Here is a 14819-nt window from a genome sequence, read left to right on the forward strand (position 1 = left end):
TTGAGAATGCATTAGATCAAACAAGATATGCACTTCTAGTGTTTATATTGGAAAATGTTGTCTTGTAAATGCAGCCTAAATCTCCGAGTGAGTGATTTAAAAGAGCTCTTATACACTGGCAATTGTTTTGGTCTAGTTGCCCCATAGAAGAATAAGTGACTGTAAGTAATAAATTGCCTTGCTGAAGTTTTTCTGAATGAATAATACTCTGCAATATGGCAGAAATTTTGATATGATAAGATTTGATTTATGATTGAACTAGTTTGGATAGTAATATGGCCTCTGAGGACTTTACAATAATGATTATAGATCTTTTGATTCAAGCTAATTAAATTTATCAATTTTTCTCGGTTTCTAATGTCTGACACTCTATCCCTCTCCTTATACATCGACTTTCTCTGTCTCTGTGTGTCTGCCTCTGTCTCTCCGTCTCTCTGTCTCTGTCTCTCTCTGTCTCTCTCTCTGTTTCTGTATCTCTCTCTCTGTCTCTCTCTCTCTGTCTCTCTCTCTCTGTCTCTCTCTTTCTTTGTCTCTGTCTCTGTCTCTCCCTCTGTCTCTCTGTCCTCTCCCTCTCTGTCTCTCGCTGTCTCTCTGTCTCTCTGTCTGTCTCTCTCTCTGTCTCTGTCTCTCTGTCTCTGTCTCTCTGTCTCTCTCTGTCTGTCTGTCTGTCTCTCCCCTCCCTCTCTGTCTCTCTCCCTATGTAGGTCCACGAGTCATACTACAAGTACCTACGTCCCATGATACAGAGCAGCAAGGCCAAGCTTTAAGATCAACAATGACATATCTGCAGTTCTCCAGTCAATCTACCAGATATCATGACCATAGTGCAAAGCATACCCGGAATATCTTGCATATTGCTGTATCAGACTGAATATGATATGAAATAATGATGAGATTCTAAATGAAATATATGATATCTATGTAAGGTAAATTTGCCATTGCAGAAAGGATTGACACATATAATGTATGTGGAGTGTAAGAACAAGTAAGAAGTATTTACATTGTTGTCAATACTTTTTTTCTGGTTTTGTTTTTGGCAAAAATAAATTTCTTTTTCGAAAAATTTCCAACTTTACAGTAATACCACAGACATTTAGCCTTACATGATTTGTATATTACTCAATGTAAACATAGTCCAAATCATTTTTCTACAGAAATATGCTTTGCAATAATAACAATAGAAACTGAATATTCCCGTGCAATTTTGTTACAAATGTGACCAATATTCAAGAAATATGCTGCATGATTATGAAAATGTGCAAGAGAAATTTTGTTGTCAAATGTTTCAATATTTTGAATGATATTATAATGTGTAATGTAAATATATGTTGTAATTCAAAGAATTGCAGTAAGTATTGGAATGAACATAGCAATGTTTGTATAATATTTTAGCAAAGATGGTGATGTGTATATTAAAACTCAACACTTCATTTTATTTGAAAACTTGAATAATCATGTCTGAAGTATAATACTTTATAATTTTGGTTTTGAATTAAAAAACGTGAAAAAATGTAGTGTATGCAAAACAGGTCTATGTAAATTTAAAAAGAATAATAACATTACCCTTGACCACTAACAAAGGAAAGAATTCAATGCTGCCATAATTTGAACTTTGACCTTTCTTAGATGCATGATTTACATAATTCTGGTGTTGCCAGACAGTAAAAGGAAATGGTTAATAGAAAGTTGTATATTATAGCAGTACGTGTAATCTATGTTGCATTGTTTGCTTCATAACTAACATTTATTTGTATAAAATTGACATCTGAGAAAAAAATTGTATGTATAAATCAAAGAAAGAAAATAAAACTTTTTATCACTCAAATGTTTGTTGTAGTCTGACTTTAAATTATTCAGAATGTATATGTATGTGTGTGTGTGTGTGTGTGTGTGTGTGTGTGTGTGTATGTATGTATGTATGTATGTATGTATGTATGTATGTATGTATGATCAAGAAATCTCATCATTTTTAATGTCAAGAACGGGACTAAGAGGCCATGGTAAGCAGCAACATGCAAGACTCAATCTGCAATCTGAGGAAGAACTCTTTTTCACTACGTGTCATCACCACTTGGAATAACCTACCAGAAATAGTCATCAGTGTACCAACAGTTAATTCCTAACTGGAAAAATTCAAGAACTAGTGTACAATCACAAAACAATAATTACAACTGGACTACTGAGAACAGTATTACAGAACAACAATGATGAGCTGACCATAGAGGCTGTTTAGCCTGCGGTCAGAAAAAGACGTAAGGTTACGTGAATATTTCCACCTGTTGATTCGGAGGAGGCAAATCAAAGTTACAGCGCCACCACTGTTGAACATTGTACGCAGTGCGCTGCCGTTCAGACCTGACTCTTGTCGTATATCACAGCTGGCTGCGTTGTCCCATCCTCGACTTATACCGCGACGTTTATACTCACTGTTGAAATCACACTATTATGTTTTTAACGAATAGACAAATATATATTTTTGATAATCAAAATACCACCATAGAAGACAAGGGGTGACAATCAAATTGTTGCCATATTCAAAATTATTTGATTGGTTGGAATAATAATAACAACTAGTTAATTTTTTGAACACAACGAAGATAAAACTAATATTATGCCATTTAGAAATTAGTCCTATCCTAACAGACGCGTGTGGTAATCGATAATCGGTAAGCCGTCTACGTGCGCCACCAGCGAAGGCAAATTGGACGCCTTTCGTTTATATTCGTGCTAGTTGTTCGCGTGCCTGCATAGCGCCCGGGCATAGTGCTGCCAAGATGGGATATGAACCGTGTGATTGGTTTCTTGAAAACAGGCCTGAATTGTCTGTATATACAAATAACAAATGAGTACCATATCGAGTAATGTAATGTGTTTTACAGAACACTACCACTTTATAGTTACATTTGTTTTCCGAGTCGTCATGTGCAGACAATCTCCCCCCCCCATGGTGACAATTCACTGACAAACCTGACAATTTATAATGCAGCGGTGAACTTGACGTTCGTCATAATATAACACAATGTTTTCCTTGTCAATGTCGAAATTGAAACTAGTGAAAAATCTCTTATGATGCATATAACTCTTCACATATCATCATTGACGATGTGTATATAAGGTCAACTTCTTCTACAAAGCACATAGATTTCTCTGTTTACGATCCTTGGGTGTTTCCAAGCCACCATTGCCTCTAGTGACCCATCCCCTACCAGCTACCCGATAACAATGTCGTGTTATATGTTATGCTCAGATTCGGACTACTCGTAATCAGGTCGTTGCATAGAAAATTGTTATTGATTTGTTGTTTGGCACTTATGTACATATACACTTTGTCACGCAGCTAAGCAAAACATGGTCCTAAGTTTCATAGGTCAAACAATGGTGTTCAAATGCCATGATCATCTTTAGCCAAACTTCATTCTGTAGAAATAATTAATCACGCATTTTTTCTGGACACGAGAATAAACCCCGGAATAAACCTTTAGCTTTTCGGTCGATGAATGATTTCAACCAAAGAAGAAAGTCGAATTATTGGGTAAAAAGTTCCACACATTTCTTCACGAACTGAACTGAGTCTATGTAAATCGAAACAAAAATAAAATACATTACACTGATAACGCGAGATTTGTATCAGGTTGACCTCTGACCTCATTGTCTCAGTGTACGGTTTGCGTCCACTTTACCGTCATTAACATATACTGCCAAGTGTTTATTACCTGAACACACCTATATGATCCAGCAACGTACAGGTCAGTACTATACATTTGTGTATTTTTCTATTCCAAAAATCGACGGAAAGGAATTTTGTTTGTTGAAAAAATAGTTCTTTCACTATGTATATCCGTCTGATGTATTACTAGCAAGTGTATTGGCGATACCAGGGTAGATGATCTCCACGCAATACGTCAATATTGAACGAGTGTCGACTCAGCTCAAATACAATGGGTATTGTCAAAGCAAAGCATACGTCACAATAGTTGTGCCGTATTCCGGGTGTAGACGATAAAGTTTAACAGCGGAAAATAAGTAATCACATGTACGTCTTATTTTAGTCTATTCAGGAGTGCAAGACAAAACTACTAGATATTCTTACACAGTGCATTTAGGGCATTAGCCATTATACATTTAGCTGGCCCATTGATGAACTTCTCGCATAAGTTCAAAGGTTAAATCATTGGCAACGTACATAAAACAACTCTCATCAACGCAAGCGGTCATTTTGGGGGCCGTTTATTAAGACGTATTTTGTTTTATCCTAGAATATGAAGGAAACTTTACCAAAGTTGTACAAAAGTCGTGTCGCTATAGTAACTAACACGACATAAAAAAATGTCGGCCAATTTATATCATGTATCAACACGTCTCAATGATACAAACAATAGTACTTAGCCCCTTCTAATGTATACCAGCATAACAAAGACGTTTTCATTATGCTTATGTTTACATCACTTGAACGGACGCTAATTTCTGTAGGAAGCACTCTCTGAGTGCTGACTAATGAAGTACAGTGAGGGGGAGGGGGGAAGGAGGAGGGGGTATCTTGTGATACAGTGTTTATTCTGATTGGTTAAAAAACGATGGAAACCGACATGTCTTACCAGTATTAGAATCGAAATACGTAATAGTTGATATCAGTTGGACCCTTACATCTGAGGGCTTTACACACCCGGTTCACACATCGGCTACGTAGATCTCGCCTTCTTGGTATTCAATAGGTGACCTACCGACAACCCTCAGCGGCAATGTATGGTTCGTACCGTCCATTACAGTAATGGTTCTGAAAGCAATATAATCGGGAAACGTATAAACGCTTCATTCCAAGTCGGTCTTGCACTCACCGTTCGTACGAAAAGCGATTCATATCGATCACCACTAAAGACGACACAAAATGTCAAACTATATATATATATATATAACTATATATATAACTATATATATAACTATATATATAACTATATATATATATATATATATATATATATATATATATATATATATATATATATATATATATATATTTAATGGGTATTAAATTAAACATTTTCTTATTTAGTATCATGAATCATTAAATATTTAGTTCTGAACTGTATGATTCCTTATATTATTTATATATAAAACCCCAGTGTAAAGTTATATATATATATATATAAAGTGAAATGTTTTCGGTTCCAAAAAAAAGTTGGAAATAGCTGACTTTTCGGGATAAAGTACAAATTGCCAAAGTCAAAACAGGTTCTGAAACGGTGATATATGTATATATATATATATATACATACATATATATATATGTATGTATATATATATATATATATATATATATATATATATATATATATATATATATATATATATATATATATATATATATATATATATATATATATATATATATATATATATATATATAGTTTTGGTAGTACTGGAACTCTTTCTTGGGTGTAACTCGGAGTTTCACGCATATTGCGATCATCAGATCGTGATATGCGTGAAACTCCGAGTTACACCCAAGAAAGAGTTCCAGTACTACCAAAACTATTACGCTCTGCCACTGCGGTATAGAGCACTGTCTTAGCAGATTGATACTCACCGAGTTATATATATATATATATATATATATATATATATATATATATATATATATATATATATATATATATATATATATATATATATATATATATATATATATATATATATATATATATATATATATATATATATACATACATATATCACCGTTTCAGAACCTGTTTTGACTTTGGAAATTTGTACTTTATCCCGAAAAGTCAGCTATTTCCAACTTTTTTTTGGAACCGAAAACATTTCACTTTTTAAAAAAAAACTAAATTGACAAAAGACGGCCACAAAGTGTAAAGTATATGCTACCTAAAATCCCACTTGACCTATTGTTTAGATTTGATTTACGACTACTCAATGCAAGTTCATGATAAGGGTGGGTTCTTATGTGGACAGTTGAAGCAATAAACGTTTACCTGCAATATGGCAGCCTTAGTATGAAGATTTGACAAGGAGGTGACTGGTGCCATTCTTCGCATTCCCTTCATCATGTAATGTGTGCAGTGTACTTTGCGTGGGTGATATGGCTGACCTTGTAATAAACGAATCGTGCCGAATTGGGCATCGTCGCAAACCACGGCCTGTTTAACGGCAACGAGCCTCCCACTGGAAATGTAGTGGTAGAAATAACAAAGTAAAGTACAGTCCATATGGGAAGCTTATCATGGAAGGTGATATTATCCCACACGGTTTTGACTACGTGACTTCTCTCTTAAACTTCGTTTTTATCCCCTTGTCATGACTATCAACACCATAATTAAACATGAATACAATTAACAATAATTCACTTTTGATGCGCCTACCAATTTTTTAAACGGTAAGGTATAGTCGTTGGGGGCGCTTTCATACAATGTGACAAGAACGTCGCTATCAACGAGCGAACAAATAAATCCACACACGACCGTGAACAATGTTGCAATTTAAGGGGAATTAAATTAAAACATTTTTTATTTAGTACATAGTATAACATGGCGAAAAACAACAGGAAGAAGGAAAACGGCAAGAATGGATCAACTTCGGCGAATTTAGCATCGAGGGGAGCAATATCACAACGTAAACAGAGAAAAGAAAAGAATTCATCGAAAAGTGAGTCATGATATAATTGTTGACTTTGCGTGATAATCCCGGCAAGTTACAAATAATATACTCAAGGTTTATAATCGGGTTGTCATAAGTAGCTTGAGAAATAGCTGTCTAATGTTTTAAATATGAAGTAAACAGATATATATATAGTATATAATGGAATTTGAAATAGTGAAATGTAATTAATTATTCAAGTTGATACATTGTTGGGTGAAATACCAAAAAAGTTCATGACCTTGGTAGATCACATGACTCACACAGCTAATAACGTATAAGCAGTTCAAAGTTTCTTTTACCATTGAGCTTTTATTTCGAACAGTCTTGAAATGGTCGACGATCCTCATCAGAATGACCGTCCCTTAGTAAAAGCTAGTCTCTAAGTGGCGGTACTCTGATGATCCAAGTCAAACTTGTTGTAATGAAATCTACACAAATGTAGTAAAGGATGGAATATTGATTAATAAATTATGTTAATGTTGGCATAATAGTTTCATTTTGTGGACGTAACTAGTAAATGAATGATACTCAAAATAATTTTTCATTATTAGGTTTTCTACCTGTACGAGTAGTCGGTGCTTTATGGAACACAGTCAAAAACGCTGTCAGCTATGTGACCAGTTTTGGGAGATCATCATCAAACCCAACGGTGACAAAGAGGGCGCTGCCGACAACGCAGAGGAAAGTTCAAACGACATCTGTTATAGCCAGGACCCAATCATTACCTAAGGCAGCTGCCCCTAGGAAGGTTCTGTCTAAAGAGGTCTGTAGAGTTTGTCTAATTAAATTGGCAAGTGATGAAAGCGAAAACGTCATATATGAATTATGAGACTTTGATCGCAGTTCTTGACGCTATAACGTCCTAATATCTTTACCAGAGAAAAGGGTCGAAGTGTTTTTTGGGGGTCAATTTTGAAAGAAATACGCATTTTCAATAGTTCAACATCTGTAGGTATCACGTGATGTATTTGTTGCATTTCTACTTTCATAAATAGAAACAGAAAGAAAAAACTATCAACCATGCATGCTTTCCTTGTGTCCACGTTGGAATTAAAGAGTAAACTGTGTCTCGATTTTTCTCATTCTAAATTGTATATACCATGAATAGAGGGCGTTCTTTAATTTTAAAACGTTACAATGCATAAATTATCATTTGACGCTTTTGAATATTTGCAGAATTACTGGTTAGACCATGGCTTAGTGATTTCCGAGACGGACGAATCTGTCCAAAACGGCATCCACGGACCACAGTACTTGTTTGACGTTTGGCTGCAGCTGCTTACCCGTTGGTTCGACGAGCCAGGAGTTAAAATTTACCTCGTGTCTCCGTTCCTCGATTCGGAGCTCCTTCAAGACCTTATCGAAATTATCGATACTTGTGGGAAAGGTAAACGCGGCAGCTTAGAGAGACTTTTCACACGAAACAAATGCTATAATGACATCAGTATTGATGTATTGATCAAGACGGGGCTAGACAAGGCGGAGAGGAAAACTTTTGACAATTGTATTTCGAAAGCGTTGAGGCTCACCTTCGATGAGTATTTCAACAAGACATACTTTCATTGTAAGTTTCTGGCCGGAGTTTACCCTTCAGGGAGAGTTGAGTTGATGGTCACGAGTGCCAATTTTACCCGTACTCATCTTGGCGCCACCTATCGGCAATTGGATTCATTAGAATTGAAGACCACAGACAAAGATCATTTTGAGCAGTACTACATAGAACCGTTGAACGAGTATACCAAACCGAGATAAAGTAGACACAGGATGATTGGTTCGCCTTGGGTTCAAGACCCATAATGCACTTGAAGGTTTTCGCTGTTAGATAACAGTCATTGTTTCATAAAACCTGGAAATACGTTAAAAAATACTACTTTGTACGAAAGAAATGAAGTGTGACCCTGGTTTGGACAAGTAACAGAATCAACTGCCTATAAACTGTTGAAGGACAAGTACACACAACATCGCAAAGAAACGACATAAAAGAGAAGAAAACTAGTTTAAGAAATGAGTTCTACAAAGATATTTAAAATAAAGATTTTCCTGTGTTATCCCCTGCCGATAGTTATAAACCCTATAACATTTAATGCATGTTGCAAGGTTCCCAAAAGTATCATGATTTTGGGTCTAGACAGTACCTATTCAATGATGATGTGGACTGCAATCAGCGGCTAGGTTGTATAGACAGTTATCTGAATACTTTGAATCACATTTTGAATAGAAACAAACCTGCATCACATTTTTAAAAAATGCCCGAGGCTGCGACTGCGCATGTGACACCTCTGCCTCTTTAATTTTTCATTTACTGTACGGTGGCCCAGGGCTACTAATGAAAAATGTTACATAATTTTCGTCATTGCCATTGTCAGCCATGTCACAGTGCCACCATATTTATGAATATGTATGCACAACGAACACCATTCTCGCAAACCAGATAATATTGTACAGACTATAACAACTAGTTCAAAGTGTACATAATGCATTCAGATTATTGCATCAAGGTATATGGTAATGTTAAAAATATATTTGGTTTTAACTGTCTTTTTTTACCCCGGCAACGTCAAGTTATCATTTGCAAATGCTAGCAGATGATGTAAATATTTAAGAGATGATTTTTAAAGAAGATAAAACATAATTGCTATTTATTATAATTGTATTATTGTTAAAGTAATGTGTAAATTATGTTTCAATTTAAAGTTTATAATTTGAAGAACAGATGTGATATGGATTGACCATACATATAAATAACACAGGAATACCAAGGTCAAGGTAGATAGTTTTATATGAAGTAAAAATAGGTCTATCAACTGTAGAAAAGGTATACTCTTTAGTTAGATAAAATTAGTGTTTTAGTAATACATACATACATACATACATACATACATACATACATACATACATACATACATGCATGCATGCATGCATGCATGCATGCATGCATGCATGCATGCATGCATGCATACATACATACATACATACATACATACATACATACATACATACATACATACATACGCACGCACGCACGCACGCACGCACGCACGCACGCACACACACACATACACACACACATACATACATACATACATACATACATACATACATACATACATACATACACATATACACACACATACATACATACATACACATACATACACATACATACATACATACATACATACATACATACATACATACATACATACATACATACATACATACATACATACATTTTCAATTATGTTATTTCTGTTTCTAATACTAGTATATAACTTTTTCTGTTTACCTTTATTTCCAATTTAAATTGTGCCTTTTCCATGTTATTTGTATGTTTATCATGGCAAACGTTTGTCAAATGAATGTGCACAAGGATTTTTCGAAGTGTAGAGCCTTCTTCAATGTCACGACCTATAAGGGCGTTCTTCAGGAGGAATAATAACTACAAATGTACATATATTGTAACCCTCCACTGCGAATGCTCAAGAACACCATTCAGATAATTACAAATCATAATGCACAGGTCATGTGATGCCGATAAATTACAATGTCGCCCTCTGACGGTGAAATGTAAAATGATTTTTTTGGTCAAAAATTGAAAACTCTGAAAGACTTCACTCATAGGAGACAACTTTTAGCCAGTACATGTATAATTAATGTGAGAATTTTCTAATATCAATAATAATATTTACAAGTATATCATTTATATGTTCAGAGTGTGGGATATACTACGGATAGAAAAGTGCAATTTCGTGATATGTTATATGTGATTTGTTTTGTAGACAATGTATAGTTGAAATTATAATGTTTTAAATATCACACCATATTTTTGCATCCTGAAATGTTGACGACATGTTACTTTTTGTTTACATTTGTTTTCTCTTTGAAATATGATCAGCTGTCGACCTAAATGTTATACAAGAATGAAATCAAGGCCTAATTTCATTACAACTTTAGGGGTCGAAAAGCGTTCCAAGTGATAATTAAACCCAATAATTTTTCTTCGTTCAGCCGAGGAAAATAAGAGTGACCTAAGGGAGCTTTGTCACTACGAGCTGCAAGACGAGTAGTGACAACCCTTAGGTCACGAGTATTTTTCAGCTGGATGAAGAAAACTATTGGAGGGGGCCGGGCATTTTTACCCGACTGGGGACAGTGTGTTGGAGTTGAACATAGGTTTCCTCAAACTGACCTCCCACCTCCCAGCTCAGATGACCAAAGCCAGTGACACTCCCAGGAACGACCACATTTTCCAAAATGATTCCACATTTCAAGTGCTATTTTTCAAAATGACCCTCCGCCACCAGAACACCCCCCCCCCCCAGACTCATATTTCAAACACAGCAGAACCAATGACGTAGACACGTGTTATCGTGACATAGACGCGCGTTGTCGTGACATAGAACGACCAGAGTATATATTCCATATTTTGTTGTTGAACCTGGCTCGTCCATGTATAATGGGGATTGCTCCGTTTTTATAAATCAATATTATGTAGCGAAAACAGAATTATTTTGATATTTATAACACACCTACATAAGAGCAAGAAGCATTGAAGGGTGGAAGAATTATTATCTGACTGTCTTTTAGTGATTTACTAAGTTCAGTGGTCGGTCGATAGTCATGTTCACCTGAAGTGCTTTTTGTTTGTTTGTTTGTTTGTTTGTTTGTTTGTTTGTTTGTTTGTTTGTTTGTTTGTTTGTTTGTTTTTGTTGTTTTTTTTTGTTTGTTGGTTGATAATCACGATGCATGCATGCGCATGAGTTGAGATCACTTTGTAAGCTCTTATCCATTCCAAGTTCCGAAAAACCACTTTGAACTTGATTTACTTGCATGGCATCAGAGTTCACTATATGTGGATATTCTTTCGTATCATGTACATTTCTGCTGAAAAAACAAAAGTATTCGTTTTCGCGTCCCTAGATATACTGGTCTATACCGGCTTGGTTTACGTAGCGTGGGACCCCGAGGCGAGCGTACATGTGTGAATCAGACGACTGTCGCAAAGTTTGTAAACATGACGAATTATCATCGATATAAACATGTAGTACAGAATGTAGTACTACATTCTGTATCAAAACATATTATTCTTTCTACGCTTGGAGTCAAGATAATACTTAACACATGTACAGGTGGTTTGTGTGGTAATGATCCACACCCTATTACGCATACCTATGTACAGCCAAAAAATGCCAAACAGAAACAAACTTCTATAGACCACCACATTCGTGCCTTCACTGAGCTGACAGACGAACACGAATTCCCCTGGAAGTGATACTTATCAAATCATGCAGACGAGAAGTGTTGCACTGAAACAATAATTATTTGCTTTTTGGGTGGGGGTCTGTCAAAAGCAACGAAATTATAGCTCTTTTCAAAAGTGTTCACTCGAACTTTTTTATCTCAGCACACAGAGGAAAAGACAAACAAAGCCTGACATAAGATAGATAAATTAAATTGGAGATAAGTACATTGTTCAAACTTTATTTGTTTACCACAGAATGTGTGAGTTAATATGTTTTCTCGGCATAAGGGGTGAGATCAATAATTCAATGTAGGATAAAAAACCCTACATTCTTTTACTTTGGGGTGGGGGTGGGGGTGGGGGGTTCAGCCATTTTAGTTCTCATCCTGCCAAATCGATTTTACTTTTAATGGATGTTTTGTACTCCTAAATGCAAATATTTCTAAAAAATGTCGTCCAAATTGAGAAATAGAACGGATATTTGTTATAGTAAATAAAGTAAAGGGTCAACAAAAGAACGTTTTTTTTTCTCAACTATATACCAGCTTTGAATTCATAGCACTACGTACTACTACATACTGATTTGAAATTGATTGTGCTGTCCGAAACATTTTCAATGTTGGCCATTTATTAGTTAGAAGGGGGATTGGTGTGTGTGTGTGTGTGGGGGGGGGGGGGGGGGTTGGGGGGTTGGGTTGGGTCTGTGAGGCCTAAAGAATTCTGAAGAATTTAGTTTGTTATGCTACATTGAACCATACAGCTATCACTATGAAGCTGTTATGAGAATTGATTTGTCATGTATGTATGTATGTATGTATGTATGTATGTATGTATGTATGTATGTATGTATGTATGTATGTATGTCTGCATGTATGTATGTATGTATGTATGTATGTATGTATGTATGTATGTATGTATGTGTGTGTGTGTGTGTGTGTGTGCGTGCGTGCGTGCGTGCGTGCGTGCGTACGTACGTACGTATGTATGTATGTATGTATGTATGTATGTCCGTCCGTCCGTCCGTACGTCCTTCTGTCTGTACGTACGTAGTATACATGTATTGTTTTATTTTACGGTCTATATTTCGTGTTATTTTTAGTGTCTCCACGCCAATGCTTGCTGTTGGTTATGGATAAATTGATAACTTTGTCAGTAGTCTGCATACATACATGCATTTCCATGAAGGTTTACCCGAATAAACATATTATACTAAATGGTTCTACTATTATGACACAATATGAACTGTAAATATAGCTAGTGATTACTTACAATGGTAAATTCATGAAGAAATGAAGCACGGTAACCAAGGAGACGTAATGGAACGGTAGACGTACACCTGCAATCAAAATAAGCTCAAGGTGACCTCTCGATGATCCCTCGATTACCGAAATGGCACTCTATAAATGTCCTCTGCTGTAGTAGGGTGATGGGTGGGGCGTACATTGATGTCACATTGATGTACCCTCGATCATGTTTGCCGTGGAAACGTCAAAACAACGTTAGTTTGTATCGATCGTTTTGAACTAATTTCTTGAGCTGACCCCCACTACTCACACTGGAGCAGCACTCCCTGCCAACATCACCATGTTCGACACACCTATTCTTTTGACAAGTTCTTCCGTTCAAAAAAGTACAGAGTTCGATATCGACCATCATTTATCATCAGTTATTGTTCTCTACTATTGTTCTTTATGTGACATAAGGGGTCTCATTTCAAGTAGTCGACTCTAACATGAGAAGTGACGAAACCTTACAGTCAAGAGTATTTCCCCGCCTAAACGAAATAAATACTGAAAAGTGATCATTTTATCATACCTTCACAAACTTGATTTTTAGACAAAAATAGACAGAATTGCGATAATGGCCTTCACATATAACATATTTCAAGTACCCCACAACAAATGACGTAGACACACGTTGTCGTGACGTAGCGAACAACAAGTTTTTTTTTTTCAAACGTGCAATTTGGGGTTAAACACGATGTAGCAATTGTGATGTTTTACATTGACGTATGATAAGACATAACCACTACCTCCGAGAAACATTGAGACTTAAATGACGTCGATCATGGTTTTATTTAGCACTATTCAATCTGGCACTAAGCGAATTCAAAGTTTTTTGCTTGGAAGATTCTAGGATTCAGGAGTACAGGGATGTCTTTTGTAAACTCAGGTGCAGCCAACGGGTAATTGTTTCAGACCAAAAATGATGTTCCTAACAGAATCGCTCATCAAACGAAAATTGTGGAGAGGGTGTTTAGCTGTTCTTATGTGCCCTCCCAATGGTGATGAAGGATATCTGCCCTCCCTCCTATTTGAGTGTCAACTTGTCCGCTAACCTATTGCCCACCCAATATAGAGAATGCTTTTCCCACTCCCCACCGGGAAAACGTTTGTGCTATCCACTATAGTACCAACAATTCATTTTGACGTACACAATGTGCACCCCTCCCACCACAATTCCATGTTTTCCCCTTCCATGTCAATTTATCAAAATCAGGACTTCCCCGCCTCAATTCTTCCTTGTGTGCTCCCCTCCAGCTACCGATCCGATCGAAAAAAAAATGCCCCGCCGACTGAAAAATTACGTAAGAACAGCTTTTTGCAAGACGAGTTTATTGCACCTGAAAGTAGAAGTTAGGGGTAATTATCAAACGGCTGGGTTTAAATAAGTCTGGTTTTTTTGTTGTAATCTTTACGAAATCTCTACTGAATATCAAGTATCCAACAAGAAAGGGGACATATTTTTCCTTAAGTCTGCGATCCTACATGTTGAAATTTTACTAATAGTCAAAATAACAAAAGAAATAAAAAAAAAGTTTTATAAGCTTATGATGAGTACTCATGGCTTGCAATATGTCTTATTCAGGTTTTAGACAGTGTGTCTGGACGTTTGCCATTTGTTTCCTCCAGTGAATAATTTA

General features: G+C 36.0%; 1 protein-coding gene across 2 annotated transcripts in view; it reads left to right on the forward strand.

The window, feature by feature from the left end:
• Positions 1–1765, forward strand: part of LOC144444647 (peroxisomal acyl-coenzyme A oxidase 1-like) — an 18786-nt gene extending 17021 nt beyond the window's left edge. For both annotated transcript variants that reach the window (XM_078134143.1, XM_078134142.1), the window contains exon 14: positions 705–1765. In XM_078134143.1, coding sequence (XP_077990269.1) covers positions 705–767 — 63 coding nt within the window. In that variant the 3' untranslated portion in view covers positions 768–1765. The remainder of the gene's footprint in view (positions 1–704) is intronic.
• Positions 1766–14819: the final 13054 nt, after the last annotated feature.

This window comes from Glandiceps talaboti, chromosome 13, assembly GCF_964340395.1.
Source record: "Glandiceps talaboti chromosome 13, keGlaTala1.1, whole genome shotgun sequence".
NCBI lineage: Eukaryota > Metazoa > Hemichordata > Enteropneusta > Spengelidae > Glandiceps > Glandiceps talaboti.